The sequence below is a fragment of the Ranitomeya variabilis genome, chromosome 1 (assembly GCF_051348905.1).
Source record: "Ranitomeya variabilis isolate aRanVar5 chromosome 1, aRanVar5.hap1, whole genome shotgun sequence".
NCBI lineage: Eukaryota > Metazoa > Chordata > Amphibia > Anura > Dendrobatidae > Ranitomeya > Ranitomeya variabilis.
In genome coordinates this window covers 942997237-943020769 of record NC_135232.1, presented here as the reverse complement: position 1 = coordinate 943020769, position 23533 = coordinate 942997237, and the positions used below count along the sequence as shown (strand labels likewise).

The following is a 23533-nucleotide window of genomic DNA, read 5'->3' as shown; positions in this document are numbered from 1 at the left end:
TGTAGTTGTATGTAGTAATATGAAGATTAAATGGCTGCCAGAAGGCTTATAGCAGCGCAGGCAGGGAATGGCTGTTATGGCTTCTTTCACACTTGCGTCGGTACGGGTCCGTAGCTAAGCTTCGGCCCGACGTACGTTGTGAAAATTATGCACGACGTGGGCAGCAGATGCAGTTTTTCAACGCAAAATCCACAATGAAGGACAGCATCCAATCCAGGTGAAGTCTTAAAAAACGTTTCCTTTATTTGCCAGATGCAACGTTTCGACCACAGAGGTCTTTTTCAAGACCTCGGTGGTCGAAACGTTGCATCTGGCAAATAAAGGAAACGTTTTTTAAGACTTCACCTGGATTGGATGCTGTCCTTCATTGTGGATTTTGGTATGTACATTTTCCATGTGGTCCAGTGGAACTAGGACTTGCATCTACAGGTCTGTTGTGCTGTCAGCCATTTTTTATTTTTTTATTGTTTTTTACAGTTTTTCAACGCATCCGCTGCCCATTCTGAAGTCCAGGGAGGAGGGAGAGGAGTTTCGGCCACACATGCGCGGTAGAAATTGGCGGACGCGACGTACAAAAAACGTTCCCTTGAAAATTTTTTCGTACCGACGGTCCGCCAAAACACGACGCATCCAGTGCACGACGTGTGGCCATACGTCGCGATCCGTCGGCAATACAAGTCAACGGGCAAAAAATGCATCCTGCGGGCACATTTGCAGGATCCGTTTTTTTGTCCAAAACGACGCATTGCGACGGATTAAAAAAAAACGCCAAGTGTGAAAGTAGCCTTATGCCATGTCAATGTTTTGCATGTGGGTGTGATAGATATATATATATCTATAATATAACGCTGGGAGCGTCACTCTGTCCCACCATTTTATAGACTGTGCAAGCGCAACCGCCTGTGCAACCGCCTGCGCACCCTGGACCCCACAGAGTGACGCAGCCCAGAGGAGATCGCGGTATGCGTAAGCACTGAATGCATACCGCGATCTCCGACGGAGAAGCAGGGACGTGCCAGAAGAGTGAGTATGCTATATTCACCTGTCCCCATTCCACTGCTGCCATCTTCCGCGTTCTCTGCCTGTGACATTCAGGTCAGAGGGCGCGATTAGTGCGTGCCGGCGCTGCCCTCTGACTGAACAGTCACAGCCAGAGGACCCTGAAGAAGGAGCGGCGCGCAGCGGTGGAATAGGGGGGACAGGTGCCGGGGGCCTGAGCCAGTGGCGACACCGGCATCTGACTCCCATAGCGTGCCGGTGTCCCCGCCTGCTCAGGCCCCCGGCACCCCGCGACGATAGGGGAATGTTTTCTTTTTGTTTGTTTTTTTCTTTTTGTTTGTTTTTTTTATATCTCAGCAGCATACGGGGCATATAATACTATGGAGCATCTTATGGGGGTCTTCAACCTTTATGGAGCAGCGTACAGGGCATATGGATGGGAGCAGCACATTACAGAATGGGGGCGCAGGAAGGGAGCAGCACATAACAGAACGGAGGCGCTGGATGAGAGCAGCACATGACAGGATGGGGGTGCAGGATGAGGAGCACCACATGACAAGATGGGGGTGCAGGATGGGAGCAGCACATGACAGGTTGAGGGCGCAGAATGGGAGCACCACATGACAGGATTGGGGTGCAGGATGAGGAGCACCACATGACAAGATGGGGGTGCAGGATGGGAGCAGCACATGACAGGTTGAGGGCGCAGAATGGGTGCACCACATGACAGGATTGGGGTGCAGGATGGGAGCACATGACAGGATGAGGACTCAGGAAGAGAGTAGCACATGACAAGATGGAGGCGCACAAAACAAGATGGAGGCTGCGTATGACAGGATGGGGGCGTAAGATGGTAGCAGCACATGAGAATATATATATATATATATATATATATATATATATATATATATATATATATATATATATATTTATATATATATATATATCTCTCTCCATACACACACACACATTTGTATTAGGACGTACATGCACCCAATGTCATCACCTTCTACAGTGACTTTTCCATCTACTCTATAATATTATATATTTATATATATATGTATTAGAGTAAGTGGAAAAGCCACTCCTGCTGTATACTGGGACGGACACTAACACCAAAGAGTCCCTGGGCAAGAACACTCTTGCATGACCAACATGTCACAGCAAGATCCCCTTATTCTCTGTCCCCCAGCATAGCTGAACTAGCTTGCCCAGAGAGTATACATGCCCCTGGTTGTCAAGGTGCATTGGAAAATGAATAATAGGGCTTGTGAGGGATGTCACACACTATTCCAGACCTCAGCACTATGTGACACTCTTCCTGTAGTGAAATTACAAAACCCTGCACACCTTGACAGGAGCCTGCTAGGAGTAGTAGTTTTTCAGAAGCGGACACCTCCACTACAGGTTTCATAGACGAGGCATTGCTAAATCTAATGCTCTTCCTGTCTAACAACTTACAGATGGAAAAAGATGTCAGCTTTTATGAGTGAAAACTAGATTACATGTAAGACTTTACGATTAATCTCAGGCACGCGATAAGCCTTGGAGAGGTTGCCCCCATTCAGAAAACTTCTGATATATACGGTTCATTGTAAAAAAAAAAAAAAAACAAACAAAAAAACCCCTTGTGCTTTAATTTCACTCCCAGGTCCAGAGCAGTGTCTCCGCTGCTGCCCAATTCTCAGCTCTTTGGCTGCAGCGGCGATGTCCAGTTGTTTTCGCTGTAGCTAATCACTGGGATGAGCAGCTTTGCTTATGTAGATGGCAAGAGCCACGGCCGGCGGGAGAGCCACGGCCGGCGGGAGAGCCACGGCCGGCGGGAGAGCCACAGTAATTTGCAGGTTTTTCTTTTTTAAATGACAAACTGTGCATGACAAAATTATTCCGAAAAGAAACAACCTTGCCCAGGCTTATGTGTCAGAGATCAATCATAAATTCTTACATATAACCCAGTTTCCAGCGATACCAGCTGCCATCTTTTTCCATAACCAGGTGTGCAAAAATGTTCTTTTTACAACGAACTGTGCAAATAAGGAAAAGTTTTCTGAAAAGGGGACAGCAGTTCTAGCATAAGTCTACTATTTAACATTATGCCTTTTAGGTCTGTTTTGTGACAAAGCTGAATAACATTTACTTTAATAGGGATATTTGGATCGGGGCCAAGGAAAGAAGATGGAGTCCTTGAAGTTTCCATAACAGTGATATCACTGCTATACTCTAATGTTGCCATCCCCATCCATATTTGTCTTGCTCTTTCCCATGTGGAATTTTGTAGTAACGTGCACATGATACAATGTAGCAGAACATGTAAATAGGTTACTCTAAAATCACAGCGCTCATAGTTACCTCCATGTTCAGAAAACTTGGGGTTCGACAGTATCTGTTTGCAAAACTTCAACCCATTTCGATATTGCTTGTGTTCGTAACATCTCTGAAAATACAAAGAAATCTAGGCATTAGCCCTCATGTACAGCACCATGGAATCAATGGTGATGCCTAAGTAAATAATAGTACGACCCGATGATGGGTGTGTGCTGTCCTCATTTTTAACGTCTCTGCTCTGTACTCACGACCCCAGGCTTTTCCAACTCTGGTTATAAATGACCAGACCTTTGCACTCTATCCAAGGCAAAGGGCAAGTTTCATCAAAGATTTCAACAGAGTTTTCTAGCATAAAAGCTTTGAAAAGTCCAAAACAACTCAGAATTGGTCCCAAATTTTGCAACTTAGGTGTTTTCATGCCAGTTTCTTCTAGCTCTGCCAAATGGCCAAAATGGGTGTGGACTGGCAACGGGGCAGGAGAATGACGCCACAGTTCGTCTAATTCATGACAAGCTGTGACGTTCCATACACAGGATAGCTCACTCCAGTCCCTGACTGGAGTAGGATTTCTGAAGTGGTGCACCAAGGGGCTCACCACTCGTTAGACACTCCAGAATCATGAAGAGGAGTGCACGCCTCCATGAATCAGGCGCTTCTAACTCCAGCATGCCTTAAGGTACCTTCACACGAAGCGACACTGCAGCGATAGCGACAACGATGCCGATCGCTGCAGCGTCGCTGTTTGATCGCTGGGGAGCTGTCACACAGACCGCTCTCCAGCGACCAACGATGCCGAGGTCCCCGGGTAACCAGGGTAAACATCGGGTTGCTAAGCGCAGGGCCGCGCTTAGCAACCCGATGTTTACCCTGGTTGCCAGCGTAAAAGTAAAAAAAACAAACAGTACATACTCACCTGCGCGTCCCCCAGCGTCTGCTTCCTGACACTGACTGAGCTCCGGCCCTAACAGCACAGCGGTGACGTCACCGCTGTGCTTTCACTTTCACTTTAGGGCCGGCGCTCAGTAAGTGTCAGGAAGCAGACGCTGGGGGACGCGCAGGTGAGTATGTACGGTTTGTTTTTTTTACTTTTACGCTGGTAACCAGGGTAAACATCGGGTTACTAAACGCGGCCCTGCGCTTGGTAACCCGATGTTTACCCTGGTTACCAGTGTAAAACATCGCTGGTATCGTTGCTTTTGCTTTCAAACACAACGATACACGGCGATCGGACGACCAAATAAAGTTCTGGACTTTATTCAGCGACCAGCGACATCACAGCAGGATCCTGATCGCTGCTGCGTGTCAAACTAAACGATATCGCTAGCGAGGACGCTGCAACGTCACGGATCGCTAGCGATATCGTTACAAAGTCGTTTCGTGTGACGGTACCTTTAGTCAAGAGTGGTGTGAACAACTCCAGTCTTGGTGAATAGATAAGACAGCCACAAGTTTTGGTGCAAATGTTCTCTATTCCCCCCAGTACTACCCCCAGAGTGATTTCATGTATGCCTGTTATGTCGGCATAACAATTTACACTATTTTGTAAAATGTGCTGCAAAATTGCAAAAAATGCTAAAGACAAGAATAAATACTTTTTTTTGGGGCACAAAATTCAAGAACCGCCTGCACCTCCTTGAAGGTTTTGCCACAAAACAACGGCAACCAAACAAGACAAATGACTTGACACAAAAGATGAACTGGGGCTATGGACTTTCTAAAATTGCCACAAGCAGGGCTGTGGGGTCGGTATAAAATGGACCGACTCCAACTCCTGAAATATACAATTAATGGGTACAATAGTACAATGCAGGATGTGCTGGAAATGTTTTCATAAGAATTTGGGAAAGTTATGAAAATGTCCTATAAAGGTCTGTTCTGTTCCTGATGTAAGGTTTTTTTAGTTGAGCTGAATCTGTGCTGCAACTTTATGCACATGCTCAGTAGTGACCAGTGCTGGGGAGTTGGGGTATTGAGGAGTCAGATTTGGCTTACCGATTACACAGCAATGATTTCAGACCAGTTTTCAAGCATCTCTAAAAACTAAAATCGGGCTTGTCCTTTTCATTAGACCTTGCATATGCATTTTTTGAATGTAAAGAACACATGACATGGACCACAGTTCTGCAGTGATCTAGTTTCCCTTGTATCAACAGGGGCGTGATTTTGGGAGCCATGTTGCTGTACACTTATTCCACTGCTTGTTTAGTCCATATGTTCTGGCCATTTAAGAGTGGCCTGAAGAAAACTGTATCCCAGGGGACAATCCTATGGTTCACTGCAGAATGTGCGAGATTAGAATGATTTCACCTTGGGCAGCACATGGCTCCCTACTGTATCGCGTGCAGGAAGTAAACAGCGCGGCGAGATCTGTCCTCAATGTATGGAGAGCGGCAGACTTCTTGCTTTCTGCTGTGATAACAGAATAGCTTGCCCTTGACGTTTTTCTCAGCATCAGCTATATAAAAACACATTATATGCAACTATGAAGTATTGGCCTCTCACAACAGTGTACTCCTAAACGACAATCAGGAGAGGATTTTTTTAACAATTCATTTTACATAATTTTAAATGCATTACAGGAAATGTGGAGAATATAAACATTTACATGAAAAGTTTGCACACAGTTGAATGGGCTACAGACGTGGTAAGTGGAGACCAACGAGAAAACAGGTGGAGGGTTAAAAATACAGCCCACAAGTGCCGGCTCCATATATTAAGTGGCAAGGCTGGGGGGTTCCCAGGACATTAGTCCGATTGTTGTGTCCTGCATATTCGCATCATACAGCCGCTAAGCCACCATGTTGTGTCCGACTGCTACAGGGTGATGTCACGTCTCCTTACTCAGCACATAGGATCTGAGACATTTCTGGCCTATTTTATCTATATGACACAGATATCCTGTACGCCTACATCTGTACATGTGTTCACAGAAACTAATGCCAGAACTGAGCCCATAGATTTCTATCGGAAGGTGCCCAGCCATCCAGCTGCCCTTGTGACAGACTGATTCTCGAACTAGATCAGTAACCGGGGTCTTGGTCCTTCTGCACATTTATGTCATTTTGACATATGGATAGGTTTTAATACTAGAGGTTAGGACCATCATGAATAGGGTCACAGTGATGAAGTGGATTGCTTATGTGTTTTTTTTTAATCCAAATGATGTTAGCCAAGTACTCTCGGTTATTTTCATGCACTAATGCTATTTATTAACTACTAGGACAACCCTTTCTTGGATTAAATGTTTGGCCCCAATAAAGTAATCAAGCCTATACTCACCTCCTGTGCCATTCCTGCAGTGTCCTTGTGCGGTGTAGTGACACGTGACTCCGGTGCCTAATCAGCGTCACTGTCCCCGCTTAAGTATGGACTGAACATGAAGAGAAAGTCAGGGATTAGTGTCAGCCCGGACTTCCTCTTCATGTTCAATCCATACGTAAGCGGGGACAGTGACGCTGATTAGGCACCGGAGTCACGTATCACTACACCGCACAAGGACACTGCACAACGGCACGGGAGGTGAGTATTGGCTGTATTATTATATCGGGGCTGAACATTTAGTCCAAGAAGGGGTATTCCTAGTAGTGGACAACCCCTTTAAGAGTTCCAGGGGTGTGCATAATAAAAGAAATCTATACTTCTCACACACTATTATTTTGCTTGGCTGATATTGTGAAGGCTGCAGCGGTCATGTGACATTATTTTACCCCTTAACGACCGCCGATACGCATTAAAATGGTGGTCGTAAAGGGCACTTATTTCCTCATTGCCGTTTTAAAACAGCAATGGGGAATAAGGCAATAGCGCCGCCCGGCTGTACATGAAAGCTGACACCCACCAGTATCGGCCCCGGCCAGTTTTGGAACTGATCGGGGTCGATTAACCCCTTACTGGCTGTTGACTCTTATGACCGGAGCGTGACAGCATGTATTTCTATGAAGCCGATGGCCAATCCAAGGATTGCAATGCAACATCAAAAAAATATAAATCAGAGAGGAAAGAGGATTGGGCAGAGAAAAAAAAAAAAGTCCCAAGCAGTTCATACCTGTCCATGCTGATGTCATAACTTGCAGATACAATGCACTATGTGGGTGGATGTAGAAGATGCTGAGCCAGCATGATCCCAGCTGCTCTAACACTTGAGGCTTGTGTCTGCCTCCCATGAGAGGGACATGAGCAGGAAGCATAATGTGCTCAGGCTCATGGAGAGTGCCAACCCGGGATGAATAAGGGTCACAGCCTGCTAGCAGCACACGGCACTGTGCTAATCTCACACTGCACCCTTGTTATTTGGTGGGGGAAGGAGACCAGGCTCCCCTCAAATAATACGCACTACTCTAGGAACCTACAGTACTTTACTGTGCAAAAGAAAAGGACAACGTCCATGTTGTGTTCAGCGCCAACAATACTACAGCGGTGACTGCGAGACACGGACCCAATAAGTTGGACATATCCAACATCAGAATGTTACATTCACTGTGGGGCCTCGCTATATATGGCTGTATACAGGGAAGCATTGCTGACAGTGACCACACACCATGCAGCCTCTCGGTAACAGGCTGCAGCCCGCTGCCAACAGAGAATCCACTCACAAGTCTGAACTGCACATGGCAAATCTCAGCAATAAAGAACATCAAAGGGGCTGTCTGATCCCATAAAAAGGTGTGTTTCACATCTAAATTAATTAAACTTAGTGATTATACCATAATTCTTCCAGATTAGTGCTGACAGAAATAGGGAATTCACCTTTTACATCCTGTGGATTTGAAAAAAAGCACCAAAGGTCAGTTTATGTAGTGTGAGGCTATGTGCACACTTGCGGATTTTGCTGCGGATCCGCAGCAGTTTCCCATGAGTTTACAGTACAATGTAAACCTATGGAAACAGAAAACGCAGTGCCCATGCTGCGGAAAAAAATGTGCGGAAACGCAGCGGTTTACATTCCGCAGCATGTCAATTCTTTGTGCGGATTCCACAGCGGTTTACACCTGCTCCACAATAGAAAACCGCAGGTGTAAAATCGCAGTGGAATCCGCACAAAAACAGCGGTAAATCCGCAGGAAAAACGCAGTGTTTTTGCCCTGCGGATTTATCAAATCTGCTGAGGAAAAATCCGCAGCCCTCACAAATACGTGTGCACATAGCCTTAGGGTATGTGCACATGTTGCAGATTTGCCTGCAGAATTTTCTGCACAGAATATGCACCTCTTGGCAGAAAACGCAGGTAAAAATCTGTGCATTTTTTATGCGAATTTGATGCATTTTTGTAACCTAAATAAAGATCTATTTAAAAAAATAATAATAAAAAAAAAAAAGAATTGTGATGTATTTTGTCCTCTTATTTTACATACTCCATGGAAGAATAGTGTTTACACACACACAGATAGATAAGACAGATATATAGATAGATATGAGATAGATAAAATGGTACATAAATAGCTAAAGACACACACAAAATCTGTACGCAATATCTTTAATTTAAACAAAAAAATGGTGTGGGCTCCCGCACACTTTTCTGCGCCAGAGAGGGAAAGCCGATCGCCAATATTTCTAGCCTGGGAAGGGGTTAATACCCATGGACCTTCCCAGGCTATGAATATCAGCCCTCAGCTGTATATTTAGCCTTTACTGGCTATATAAAATAGACACCCCCCCCCCAAAAAAAAAAAAATAAAAAAAAATATATAAATTATAACCAGAAAGGCTACGCAGACAGCTGCGGGCTGATATTCATAGCCTAGGAAGGGGCCATGGTATAAGGGGTTAATGTCACCGTTGATTGTAAGGTGACATTTAGCCTGGTTAATAATGGAGAGGCATCAATAAGACGCCTATCCATTATTAATCCTATAGTTATTAACCCCTTCATGACCTTGCCGTTTTTTGCAATTCTGACCAGTGTCCCTTTATGAGGTAATAACTCAGGAACGCTTCAACGGATCCTAGCGATTCTGAGATTGTTTTTTCGTGACATATTGGGCTTCATGTTAGTGGTAAATTTAGGTCGATAATTTCTGAGTTTATTTGTGAAAAAAATGGAAATTTGGCAAAAATTTTGAAAATTTCGCAATTTTCACATTTTGAATTTTTATTCTGTTAAACCAGAGAGTTATGTGACACAAAATAGTTAATAAATAACATTTCCCACATGTCTACTTTACATCAGCACAATTTTGGAAACAAATTTTTTTTTTGCTAGGAAGTTATAAGGGTTAAAATTTGACCAGTGATTTCTCATTTTTACAACAAAATTTACAAAACCATTTTTTTTAGGGACCACCTCACATTTGAAGTCAGTTTGAGGGTTCTATATGGCTGAAAATACCCAAAAGTGACACCATTCTAAAAACTGCACCCCTCAAGGTGCTCAAAACCACATTCAAGAAGTTTATTAACCCTTCAGGTGTTGCACAGCAGCAGAAGAAACATGGAAGTAAAAAATGAACATTTAACTTTTTAGTCACAAAAATGATCTTTTAGCAACAATTTTTTTATTTTCCCAAGGGTAAAAGGAGAAACTGGACCACGGACGTTGTTGTCCAAATTGTCCTGAGTACGCTGATACCTCATGTGGGGGTAAACCACTGTTTGGGCGCACGGCAGGGCTCGGAAGGGAAGGAGCGCCATTTGACTTTTTCAATGAAAAATTGGCTCCAATCTTTAGCGGACACCATGTCGCGTTTGGAGAGCCCCCGTGTGCCTAAACATTGGAGCTCCCCCACAAGTGACCCCATTTTGGAAACTAGACCCCCCAAGGAACTTATCTAGAAGCATAGTGAGCACTTTAAACCCCCAGGTGCTTCACAAATTGATCCGTAAAAATGAAAAAGTACTTTTTTTTCACAAAAAAATTATTTTAGCCTCAATTTTTTCATTTTCACATGGGCAACAGGATAAAATGGATCCTAAATTTTGTTGGGCAATTTCTCCTGAGTACACCAATACCTCACATGTGGGGGTAAACCACTATTTGGGCACATGGTAAGGCTCGGAAGGGAAGGAGCGCCATTTGACTTTTTGAATGAAAAATTATCTCCATCGTTAGCGGACACCATGTCGCGTTTGGAAAGCCCCTGTGTGCGTAAACATTGGAGCTCCTCCACAAGTGACCCCATTTTGGAAACTAGACCCCCCAAGGAACTCATCTAGAGGCATAGTGAGCACTTTAAACCCCCAGGTGCTTCACAAATTGATCCGCAAAAATGAAAAAGTACTTTTTTTTCACACAAAATTTCTTTTAGCCTCAATTCTTTCATTTTCACATGGGCAACAGGATAAAATGGATCCTAAAATTTGTTGGGCAATTTCTCCTGAGTATGCCGATACCTCATATGTGGGGGTAAACCACTGTTTGGGTGCACGGCAAGGCTCGGAAGGGGAGGAGTGCCATTTGACTTTTTGAATGGAAAATTAGCTCCAATCGTTAGCGGACACCATGTCGCGTTTGGAGAGCCCCTGTGTGCCTAAACATTGGAGCTCCCCTACAAGTGACCCCATTTTGGAAACTAGACCCCCCAAGGAACTTATCTAGATGCATAGTGAGCACTTATAACCCCCAGGTGCTTCACAGAAGTTTATAACGCAGAGCCATGAAAATAAAAAAAAATTTTTTCTTTCCTCAAAAATGATTTTTAGCCCAGAATTTTTTATTTTCCCAAGGGTAATAGGAGAAATTGGACCCCAAATGTTGTTGTCCAGTTTGTCCTGAGTACGATGATACCCCAGATGTGGGGGTAAACCACTGTTTGGGCGCACGGCAGGGCTCGGAAGGGAAGGCACGCCATTTGGCTTTTTGAATGGAAAATTAGCTCCAATCATTAGCGGACACCATGTCGCGTTTGGAGAGCCCCTGTGTGCCTAAACATTGGAGCTCCCACACAAGTGACCCCATTTTGGAAACTAGACCTCCCAAGGAACTAATCTAGATGTGTGGTGAGCACTTTGAACCCCCAAGTGCTTCACAGAAGTTTATAACGCAGAGCCATGAAAATAAAAAATAATTTTTCTTTTCTCAAAAATGATTTTTTAGCCCACAATTTTTTATTTTCCCAAGGGTAACAGGAGAAATTGGACCCCAAAAGTTGTTGTCCAGTTTCTCCTGAGTACGCTGATACCCCATATGTGGGGGTAAACCACTGTTTTGGCACACGTCGGGGTTCGGAAGGAAAGTAGTGACGTTTTGAAATGCAGACTTTGATGGAATGCTCTGCGGGCGTCATGTTGCGTTTGCAGAGCCCCTGATGTGCCTAAACAGTAGGAACTCCCCACAATTGACTCCATTTTGGAAACTAGACCCCCAAGGGAACTTATCTAGATGCGTAGTGAGCACTTTGAACCCCCAAGTGCTTCACAGAAGTTTATAACGCAGAGCCGTGAAAATAAAAAATGTTTCCTTTCCTCAAAAATATTTTTTTAGCCCAGAATTTTTTTATTTCTGCAAGAGTAACAGGAGAAATTGGACCCCAAAAGTTGTTGTCCAGTTTCTCCTGAGTACGCTGATACCCCATATGTGGGGGTAAACCACTGTTTTGGCACACGTCGGGGTTCGGAAGGGAAGTAGTGACGTTTTGAAATGCAGACTTTGATGGAATGCTCTGCGGGCATCAGGTTGCGTTTGCAGAGTCCCTGATGTGCCTAAACAGTAGGAACTCCCCACAAGTGACTCCATTTTGGAAACTAGACCCCCAAGGGAACTTATCTAGATGTGTGGTGAGCACTTTGAACCCCCAAGTGCTTCACAGAAGTTTATAACGCAGAGCCGTGAAAATAATAAATGTGTTTCCTTTCCTCAAAAATATTTTTTTAGCCCAGAATTTTTTATTTTTGCAAGAGTAACAGGAGAAATTGGACCCCAAAAGTTGTTGTCCAGTTTCTCCTGAGTACGCTGATACCCCATATGTGGGGGTAAACCACTGTTTGGGCACATGCCGGGGCTCGGAAGGGAAGTAGTGACGTTTTGGAATGCAGACTTTGATGGAATGGTCTGCGGGCATCATGTTACGTTTGCAGAGCCCCTGATATGCCTAAACAGTAGAAACCCCCCACAAGTGACCCCATTTTGGAAACTAGACCCCCCAAGGAACTTATCTAGATGTGTGGTGAGCACATTCAACCCCCAAGTGCTTCACAGAAGTTTACAACGCAGAGCCGTGAAAATAAAAAATCATTTTTCTTTCCTCAAAAAAGATGTTTTAGCAAGCAATTTTTTATTTTCACAAGGGTAACAGGAGAATTTAGACCCCAAAATTTGTTGCCCAGTTTGTTGTGAATACGCTGATACCCCATATGTGGGGGTAAACCACTGTTTGGGCACACGTCAGGGCTCGGAAGGGAAGTAGTGACATTTGAAATGCAGACTTTGATGGAATGGTCTGCGGGCGTCACATTGCATTTGCAGAGCCCCTGATGTGCCTAAACAGTAGAAACACCCCACAAGTGACCCCATTTTGGAAACTAGACCCCCGAAGGAACTTATCTAGATGTGTGGTGAGCACTTTGAACCCCCAAGTGCTTCACAGAAGTTTATAACGCAGAGCCGTGAAAATAAAAAATAATTGTTCTTTCCTCAAAAATTATGTTTTAGCAAGTAATTTTTTATTTTTGCAAGGGTAACAGGAGAAATTGGACCCCAACAGTTGTTGCCCAGTTTGTCCTGAGTACGCTGGTACCCCAAATGTGGGGGTAAACCACTGTTTGGGCGCACGTCGGGGCTTGGAAGGGCGGGAGCACCATTTGACTTTTTGAACGCAAGATTGGCTGGAATCAATGGTGGCGCCATGTTGCGTTTGGAGACCCCTGATGTGCCTAAACAGTGGAAACCCCTCAATTCTAACTTCAACACTAACCCCAACACACCCCTAATCCTAATCCCAACTGTAGCCATAACCCTAATCACAACCCTAACCCCAACACACCCCTAACCACAACCCTAACCGTAACACACCCGTAACCCTAATTCCAACCCTAATCCTAACCCTAATCCCAACCGTAACCCTAATCCCAACCCTAACCACAACTGTAACCCCAACACACCCCTAACCCTATCCGTAACCCTAACCACAAGCCTAATCTTAACCCTATTTCAAACCCTAGCCCTAATTCCAACCCTAACTCTAATTCCAACCCTAACCCTAAGGCTATGTGCCCACGTTGCAGATTCGTGTGAGATCTTTCCGCACGATTTTTGAAAAATCTGCAGGTAAAAGGCACTGCGTTTTACCTGCGGATTTACAGCAGATTTCCAGTGTTTTTTTGTGCGGATTTCACCTGCAGATTCCTATTGAGGAACAGGTGTAAAACGCTGCGGAATCCGCACAAAGAATTGACATGCTGCGGAAAATACAATGCAGCGTTTCTGCACGGAATTTTCCGCACCATGGGCACAGCGGATTTGGTTTTCCTTAGGTGTACATGGTACTGTAAACCTGATGGAAAACTGCTTCGAATTCGCAGCGGCCAATCCGCTGCGGATCCGCGGCCAATTCGCGGCCAATCCGCTGCGGATCCGCTGCCAATCCGCGGCCAATCCGCTGCCAATCCGCTGCCAATCCGCTGCGGATCCGCTGCGGATCCGCGGCCGATCCGCGGCCGATCCGCTGCGGATCCGCGGCCGATCCGCTGCGGCTCCGCTGCGGCTCCGCTGCGGCTCCGCTGCCGATCCGCTGCCGATCCGCTGCGGATCCGCTGCCGATCCGCTGCGGATCCGCTGCGGATCCGCTGCCGATCCGCGGCCGATCCGCTGCCGATCCGCGGCCGATCCGCTCTGTGTGCACATGCCATAACCCTAACCCTACCCGTAACCCTAACCCTACCCCTAACCCTACCCCTAGTTCTAACCCTAGTTCTAACCCTAACCCTAGTGGAAAAAGAAAAAAAAATATTTTCTTTATTTTATTATTGTCCCTACCTATGGGGGTGATAAAGGGGGGGGGTTTATTTATTATTTTTTTATTTTGATCGCTGTGTTTGAACCTACCACAGCGATCAAAATGTACCTGTAATGAATCAGCCAGCCGGCAGATTCGGCGGGCGCACTGAGCATGCGCCCGCCATTTTGGAAGATGGCGGCGCCCAGCGAGGAGGCGGACCGACACCGGGAGCCTCGGTAAGTATAAGGGGGGGGAGATCGGGGCACGGGGGGGGGGGGGGGGGTCGGAGCACCGGGGGGTGACATAGGAGCAGGGGGGGAGCGGGCAGGAGGACGGGGGAGCGGAGCAGGGACGGAGGGGACCGGACCCCATAACGGAGCACTGGGGGGGGCGATCGGTGGGGTGGGGGGGGGTCACTTCAGGTTTTCCAGCCATGGCCGATGGTATTGCAGCATCGGCCATGGCTGGATTGTAATATTTCACCAGTTTTTTAGGTGAAATATTACAAATCGCTCTGATTGGCAGTTTCACTTTCAACAGCCAATCAGAGCGATCGTAGCCACGGGGGGGGGGTGAAGCCAACCCCCCTGGGCTGAAGTACCACTCCCCTTCTCCCTGCAGATCGGGTAAAATAGGAGTTAACCCCTTCACCCGATCTGCAGGGACGCGATCATTCCTTGACGCCACATAGGCGTCATGGGTCGGGAAGGGGTTAATTGGTTTAAAAAAAAAAAAAAAAATAGCCAGAAAAAAGTATTTTAATGAAATAAAACACTACACATTTTTTCATAATTTTTATTCCACGCCTAATCCAATCGAAGCCATTGATCACCTACAAAAAAAAAAAAAAAACCAAGCAAAAACAAATACTCCCTGTTCTGACGCAGTCCCTCTTTAATAACGAGTGTCCCACGACAATCTCCCATATATAGTTGTCACATCAGCAGAAGTGACCGCTCTATAGGGCTTCCGGTGACACACTGAATGGAGATAACCCTCCCACAGTGTATCATCAGAGTTCACTTTAAGGCACTACAGCCGTGAGAAAATTCTCACGCTGTAGTGCCGCAAGTGACAGGTCAACTCAGGTTACTTGTCAGCGGCGGAGTGATACAGTGAGGAGGATTATCTCTGTCATTGTAGCGACAGAGCTCCTGGAGAGCAGTCACATCTGCTGATGTGACAGCTCTCCACGGGAGATCATCGTGGGACAATCATTATTAATTGAATTACGTCAGACACAGGGAGTATATTGTTTATTATTTTAATTTTATTTGCAGATGATCGATGGCTTCAGGGATTAGATGTATATGGTAAATATGTACTATATGTGTATGTTTTGTTTTTTTTAATATTCAACACATTAGCCAGATGTTGGGACTACTTTCCCATCATTGCCTAATTGTGTCACTGTAATAGGCATATAGCCGGATGGGACCAGTAGTCCCATCAGACGATGCCTGCCTACACAAAGACACACACACAGCCCAGCAAAACAAGACGCAGATTAATGCAGACCCCCGAAACACACATACAGTCTTCGCCCACACATTTCCCTCATTCCGATCTGCAGCGTTTCTAGCACCCACATCCGCAGCAAATCCGCAGATGGGTCATTCCATATCAAGTGATCCAAATACGAATATTTTTTTTCCCTTACGTCTTTAGATTTTTTTTATTTTTTGTTTTTATGAAGTACAACTTTAGTTAATTACAAATTAAAAGTTTAGAATTTTTTTCTTCATCAGTTAATTTTTTACAGATTTTTAAAGTTTTGAAAAAGCATGGATTTTGGCCTGGTATGGCTTTACATTTTTTATCATATCTCGGGCTAGAATTAAGATACAGAGGTGGGAGAGGCATCATTTTTCTCAGAACGGTACCAGCTTTCATTTGATATGTCACAAGACTATGTTTCTTTATATTTTGTTTTGGAGAAATCAAATTAAAAATTTTGATGCGCAATTCTGAAAAAAAACGTATGTTTTAAAATTGTGAAAACATGCCATGTGTGTTACTTGTGTCCTTGTTTATATTTGTACAGGGATTCAACTTGGGATCTATCGCATTTGTATTTTTTTTTTTTAAGCCTTGAATCATCTGATTTTATGTTTGTGTGAGTTTCTTTCTTTTTTCTTTTCAAATTACAACTTATTGCATTCAACATTTATATGCAACAATAAAGAAACACAAAAAACAATTACCAAAGTGCCAGAATAAATGCATCTTAATCATCATAACAACTTGCTCAGCATTTTCAACCTGAATTCATTGAACAAGCCAAAAGATAAAAGGTGATCACATCCTCAAGTGTGGTTTTCTAAATACAGTCTGATCCTAATTATATGTTAAAAACAAGATTAAAAGAACCAATATTTCTACCACCTATTTATACATGGAACAATTTTTTTTCTACTATATCACTAAACATGTCATTTCTGAAGTGTTTAAGAAGAATAGTCCAGTAGTTAAATCCTCGTTCTATAAAATATGAACTAATCAAACAATTAATAGTAGGTTTTTACACTGGCCTGTTATCATCAATGTGTCCCTTCAAGTGGGTGAAATGTAATGTTGTCCATAAGCGCTTACTAGCAATGGCCGTTTCCTTCTGTGTCGGAGTATGTGCGGCTGTCATGGTGCTCGGCTCCACCTGAGTTAGATCTGATTTTTGTTCACTTTTACAATGTCTGATTTTCTTGGATACACAAAGGATGGCGCTGGACCAGAAGGTGAAGAAAAGTCACTTCTACGTCTTCATTTTCACAATCTTTCGAGAGTCAGTAGCCGCCAGCGCCGATCATATTCACAGGTCACATAGCCAGTTGTGTCATCCATGGCCGATCTTGTGCCGCCTTCTACCATGTCATGGACGTCACTGTCTTTATTTCCACTACATGGGATGACAGTCCGGTATTGCTGAGTCCCTGTGATGGGTTCTGCTTCCTGTAACCGATGTTATAACAAACTCTCCTCCTCTTCCTAGTCCTGGTTTGTACAATACATGAACTGGATGTTAAGAATATTTTTCTCCCTCCATTTGAGGAGTTTCCTGGGTGATAAGATTTGGTGTGAATCTGGCCTCTGGAGGCCCGAGCTGCCGGCCCGTCATCTGCTCTGCAGTCACCGTCTACCCCTGGTCATTCTCAGCCCTAACAAAGCTTCTCCTCTGTCCTCTCCTGCTTCTAATACTCTGTAACATAATAAAATAATACAGTAATATCTAGCAATCATGGATTATTTGGTAAATATGGACCTCACACTGTTAGACCACAAGCTGAGCAGATCTGAAATCAAGATTTTTGAACTGACACTGTAATAGTTTTATTTTTTAAAATATGATCCCATCATGATCCCATCTTGTATTTTGGTACAGATGTGAATAGGAGCATAGCAGCTACATGTGCAGTTTTTGAAATTTTTAAATTTAACGTTTTTTTCGGAAATGCGTTTTAAAGTTTTGCGCTTGCGTTTGCATAGGCAAAATATTATCAAAGATACTCTTGTGACATATCTGGTGAAAGCCTGTACAGTTCTGAGTAGAATGGTGTTTATTTTGTTTCTCTCTTTTCTAGCCTGAGTTATGGGGAGAAATGTAATGGCAGGCAACACCGAAATTCGCACTTTTTCCGAACTTTGAAAATCAATAAAAAATAACAAAAAAATCTAGAATTTTTTTCTTCTTCTCAATTTGCATTCTCTGACACACTATTACCAAATAACAAAATCTCAAAAGAATTAAAAATATAGTGGTAAAAATCATTGGTTCACTTGACATGTAATGACCCAGATCTTTTTTACACCAGCGGTTTTGCTGCTGGATTTGCCTGACTGAGTGGAAGTCAATGGGTGCAGAAATGCTGCAGATCCACAAAAAGAATTGATGACATGCTGCGGGAAAAAAAACAAAACTCGTTTCTGGGCGGATTTTTCCACAGCATGTGCACAACAAATCTCCATTTCTCATAGATTAACATTGGCTGTGCAATACACTGCGGATTTGATGCAAATCCGTGCGGCCAAAAACGCTGCAGATCCGCATCTAAACCTGAAACGTGTGCACATAGCCTTAAAAAGAAGCACAGTGGGCATGATGTTTCTTTAAATCCCATCCCCTTTGCTGGAACTGTAAGGCCAGGAGCCCATGATCTGGATGTAGCATCGATTTTGATGCAGCGTATGTTCGATGTGTCCAAAGCACTGCCTTCTACTGAACACAGGTGAATCCACATGTGGTCACTGAACCGTGCAGATTCACAGCGTTCAATAAATTCTATGCACACGTGGGGAATAATCAAGAAGGGTGCAGGTACTTGTATACAAAAATAGAATTTAGTTATCCATGATTAAAAAATGTTCCATAGGTGTTACCATAAAAAAATATATTTGGTGAACATCAACACATAGCAGCATATGACACTACAGTAACATTAGCCTACGCGTTTCCACAAACATCTTATTCATGGCATGAATATTCACAGCCAAGAGCAATATGTGACTTCCAGACAATACCTCCAGTTATGGATCAGTGATCAAAGCCACACGGTCAGCAAACGTCCAACTACGAGCTCAGCCGACAGTCCCCTATAGCCGGTGTAGGAACGCCATGCTCCCCGTTCAGTTCTACTCTTTGGGACTGGTAACGTGTAGTGATGAGCAGACGTGCTCGGATACGGTGTTATGCTCCAGTAATATGTGCGCGTCCCTGTGGCTGCATGCTTTCCGGCTGTTAAACAGATGCAGGAATCGCATGTTTGCTAGGCAATCCCTGCATGTGTTGCAGCTAACAGCCACAAAACATGCAGCTGCAGGGACTCGCACATATTACTAGAGAATAACACCTTATCCGAGCACGTCCGCTCATCACTGGTAACGAGCACATGGCAGCACTGCTATTTTTGGGATTACACTCTAGTACACCACAGCATTGGCGGGATCATGTGGTTTTCTGCCCTGACTTCTCCGGTCACACTTTATACAGCAAAATCACCTGTCAGATTTTGTGATCTCCCCAGAGATCCATTTCCACATGAATAACAGTCAGCTAAAGTGAAAGCTAATTTTACAGTTTTGGAAAACCACCTCCCTGGTAGAAGTTTGTTTAACAAAAAGAAACTGGTTTTCTCTCAATCTCTCACCTCCACTCCCAGGGAACAGCACTGCAGCCAATCAGTGACATCACCGGGTCTGCCAGAGGTGACGGCACAAGCCACTAAGAGCCGCTGAGCTCAAGGATTGGCTGAAGCGCCGACAAAAGAAACAGACACCGGGTTACACTCAGAGCTGCACCCGCAGAAGGTGAGAAAAGCAGGGTGTGTTTTTTATTCTTCAGCCGGGGAAAACTGGAAAACCCCTTTAGTGGGGATGACAGTATAGACTGTCGTCAGTCACATCTGGAAGAGGATTAAAAGCAATGAAACAATGTACAGAGACAGGTAAAGCAGAATCGCTGCACATATGGAGATTACGTTCCTGTCTAGTTCTGGCCATTTACCGGCTTCACAACAAAGATCTAGGTTGCGGAGTGCAACTCGCACAGAGTCTCCCTCTAAAATAATCCCCCACACGGTACTCCCAAGTAGCCAAGCATGTCTCATACGTGGTCGCCCTGCCTGGTGCCCCCTCTACATCTCCTGCGGCCCAGACTGCACAGTGGTAGATGTTATTCTCCTGCTTCCTCCAAGAGCACCTTGTGTGTAATCTAGTGAGGTCAGCCTGCAGGACCCCCCACACAGAGGGCGCCATGTGATACAGGGGCAGTATGCCTGCCGCCCCCAGGCTGCTCATCCTCTCAGTACAGACAGTCTTCATTTTCCTGCCATTTCTGAGAGCACAGACTATAAGACACGATGAGCTCCCTACATGGACCGGCCCACACAATGGCGGCATGTTCACCAACACTGGATCATACTCAAGACTGGCTGAGAACAGCTCCATCGTGAGGATTTCACACAATCTAAAGGCCCCGTCTCACATAGCGAGATCGCTAGCGAGATCGCTGCTAAGTCACAAGTTTTGTGACGCAACAGCGACCTCCATAGCGATCTCGCTATGTGTGACACGTACCAGCGATCAGGCCCCTGCTGTGAGATCGCTGGTCGTGTCGGAATGGCCTGGACCTTTTTTTGGTCGTTGAGGTCCCGCTGACATCGCTGAATCGGTGTGTGTGACACCGATCCAGCGATGTCTTCACTGGTAACCAGGGTAAACATCGGGTTACTAAGCGCAGGGCCGCGCTTAGTAACCCGATGTTTACCCTGGTTACCAGCGTAAATGTAAAAAAAAAAAAAACAATACATACTCGCCTTCTGATGTCCGTCAGGTCCCTTGCCGTCTGCTTCCTGCTCTCACTGACTGCCGGCCGTACAGTGAGAAGTGAGAGCGCAGCAGTGACGTCACCGCTGCGCTCTGCTCTCAGTGTACGGCCGGATCTCTGTCAGAGCAGGAAGCAGACGCCAAGGGACCTGGACACCGAAAGGCGAGTATGTACTGTTTGTTTTTTTTGGTAACCAGGGTAAACATCGGGTTACTAAGCGCGGCCCTGCGCTTAGTAACCCGATGTTTACCCTGGTTACCCGGGTGCTGCAGGGGGACTTCGGCATCGTTGAAGACAGTTTCAACTATGCCGAAGTCGTTCCCCTGATCGTTGGTCGCTGGAGAGAGCTGTCTGTGTGACAGCTCCCCAGCGACCACACAGCGACTTACCAACGATCACGGCCAGGTCATATCGCTGGTCGTGATCGTTGGTAAATCGCTTAGTGAGACGGGGCCTTAATGCACAGAGGGGCGAACATTCCTATTGACAGTGATAAGAATTGGGCATCCTTTGTTCCCATGACAACCTGATCCAGGTGTTCATGCTGAGGGTAGAGTTGTGGGCTATTACATGGCTACAGTCAGTGTCACACCATGATCACCCAGCACTATAACGTGTGGCTAAGGTCTAGTAGGGCACGTGGACATAGTGGCGGAGGCCTGAGCCACAATAGGCCACTGCTTTGTATGTGGGCCTCTCAGATTCAAGCTGTTCTCACATCACATGGACGAACAATCACCTGCCGGGCCCATAAAATTACATAAAATCAGTTCTGATAAATGACAAAAAAGTGTTAATTACCGCAGCTCCTGCCCCTGGTTTTTATTTACAGGATGCAGAGGTCATCCTATGTACAGCCAATAGGTGGGCCATATGGTCTCTGCCATCACTGATTGACTGCAGCAGCCATCATGTATACAGCCGATCGCTAGGCTCGATCGTCTCTGCCATCACTGATTGGCTGCAGCAGTCATCATCTATACAGCTGATCACTGGGCTTGATGATCTCTGCCATCACTGATTGGCTGCAGCAGTTATATATACAGCCGATCACTAAGCTCGATGGTCTCTGCCATCACTGATTGGCTGCAGCAGTCATCATCTATACAGCTGATCACTGGGCTTGATGATCTCTGCCATCACTGATTGGCTGCAGCAGTTATATATACAGCCGATCACTAAGCTCGATGGTCTCTGCCATCGCTGATTGGCTGCAGCAGTCATCATCTATACAGCTGATCACTGGGCTTGATGATCTCTGCCATCACTGATTGGCTGCAGCAGTTATCATATATACAGCTGATCACTAGGCTCAATGGTCTCTGCCATCACTGATTGGCTGCAGCAGTCATCATATATACAGCTGATCACTAGGCTCGATGGTCTCTGGGCCATCACTGATTGGCTGCAGCAGTCATCACATATACAGCTGATCACTGGGCTCGATGGTCTCTGCCATCACTGATTGGCTGCAGCAGTCATCATATCTACAGCCAATCACTGGGTTCTATTGTCTTTGCAATCACAGATAGGCTGCAGCAGTTATCATACAGCTGATCACTGGGCTTGATGGTCTTATCTCTTCACATCTACAGCCAATCACTGGTCTCTGCCATCAGTGTTTGGCTGCAGATGTGATGACCGCTGCAGCCAATCTGTGATGACAGAGAGCAGTGATTTGGTAATGACTGCTGTAGCCAATCACTGGTCTCTGCCATCATGTATACAGCCAATCGCTAGGCTTAACGGTCTTGTGCCATCACATCTAGAGTCAAACACCAAGTCCATAGTCTCTGCCATCAATGATTGGCTGCAGCTGTCGTCACATCTACAGCCAATCGCTGGGTACTGGGTTCTGTGGTCTCTGCCATCACTGATTGGCTGCAGCAGTTATCTCATATCCAGCCAATCGCTGGGCTCGGAGTCACGTGCTGTAGACGGGATGTCACCGCTGACAATGCCTGGCTGTGGGCAGCCCGCACACCAGGAAGGCGCTGACATGGCAGCCGTCAGTGACACTGAGCACAGGCCGCTGGCAGGACGGCTCCGGTGCTGGCACACCGCGCCCTGTGGTGACGGCGGAGCCCCGGCCACTGCCCCTTCTCACCAGGATCCTCTTGAACAGCGCGTTCTCCTTGGGCGGGAGGCTGACACTCGGCATTTCGCGGTCGCTCCTCACCCGTCCACACGGACTCGTACAGCACCCGCTCCCCTGCGTCCGCTCCTCCTGGCCTACACCGGGGACTCACGATGGGCGCTTGGGACTAGACAGGAGTTACCGGTCCGGCTGCTTCCTCTCCTCCGCCCCGGCCGTCAGGGCCCCGGCCGAGTACTTCACGTGGTAACAGAACAGACCCGACAAGAAGCAGAGGCCAAAATGGCGGAAGGAGGAGGGACGGCTTCCCGGGTCACGGTGAGATCCGCGCCTGCGCCGTGACCCGCCACTTCCGCTGCACCCAGCCACGCCCACTCTCCGGGGCGGGTGGTGGCGGCGGCCGCACATGTGGTTATTGCTCGCACAGTGCTGTCCCTTCTTCCATAGGAAAATGAGCAGTGTTCACATTTGCGTTGTGCGCCGCAGCGCACAACGCAAACAAAAAAACGCGGCAAAATGCACGCTAAAACGCTGCGTTTTGCGCCGCATGCGTCCTTTTTTTAATTGATTTTGGACAAAGCAAAAATGCAACTTGCTGCGTCCTCTGCGCCCGGACGCGGGCGACGCATGCGGCGCAAAACGCAAGTGCGACGCATGTCCATGCGCCCCCATGTTAAATATAGGGGCGCATGACGCATGCGGCGCCGCTGCGGCGCCCGCCGCTAATGTGAACGTAGCCTAAGGCTACGTTCACATTTGCGGTGTGCGCCGCAGCGTCGCCGCCGCAACGCACAGCGCAAATGTGAACACATGCACAACGCTGCTTTTTGCGCTGCATGCGTCCTTTTTTCCATTGATTTTGGACGCAGCAAAAATGCAACTTGCTGCGTCCTCTGCGCCCCGACGCGGGCGCCGCAGGGACGCATGCGG

General features: G+C 46.1%; 1 protein-coding gene across 3 annotated transcripts in view; it reads right to left on the bottom strand.

The window, feature by feature from the left end:
* Positions 1 to 23020, bottom strand: part of NAA15 (N-alpha-acetyltransferase 15, NatA auxiliary subunit) — a 95189-nt gene extending 72169 nt beyond the window's left edge. The window contains exons 1-2 of one of the 3 annotated variants that reach the window (XR_013219872.1): positions 22616 to 22923; positions 3349 to 3433 (exon numbers count right to left, since the gene is read on the bottom strand). Coding sequence is in view for 1 of the 3 variants with exons in the window: in XM_077279191.1 (XP_077135306.1) it covers positions 3349 to 3433; positions 22616 to 22669 (139 nt within the window). In the remaining 2 variants the exon portion in view is untranslated. Of the gene's footprint in view, positions 1 to 3348; positions 3434 to 22615 lie in introns of all 3 variants that reach the window. The other 2 variants (XM_077279191.1, XM_077279192.1) reach the window with 2 other exon arrangements.
* Between the last annotated feature and the right edge of the window lie 513 nt (positions 23021 to 23533).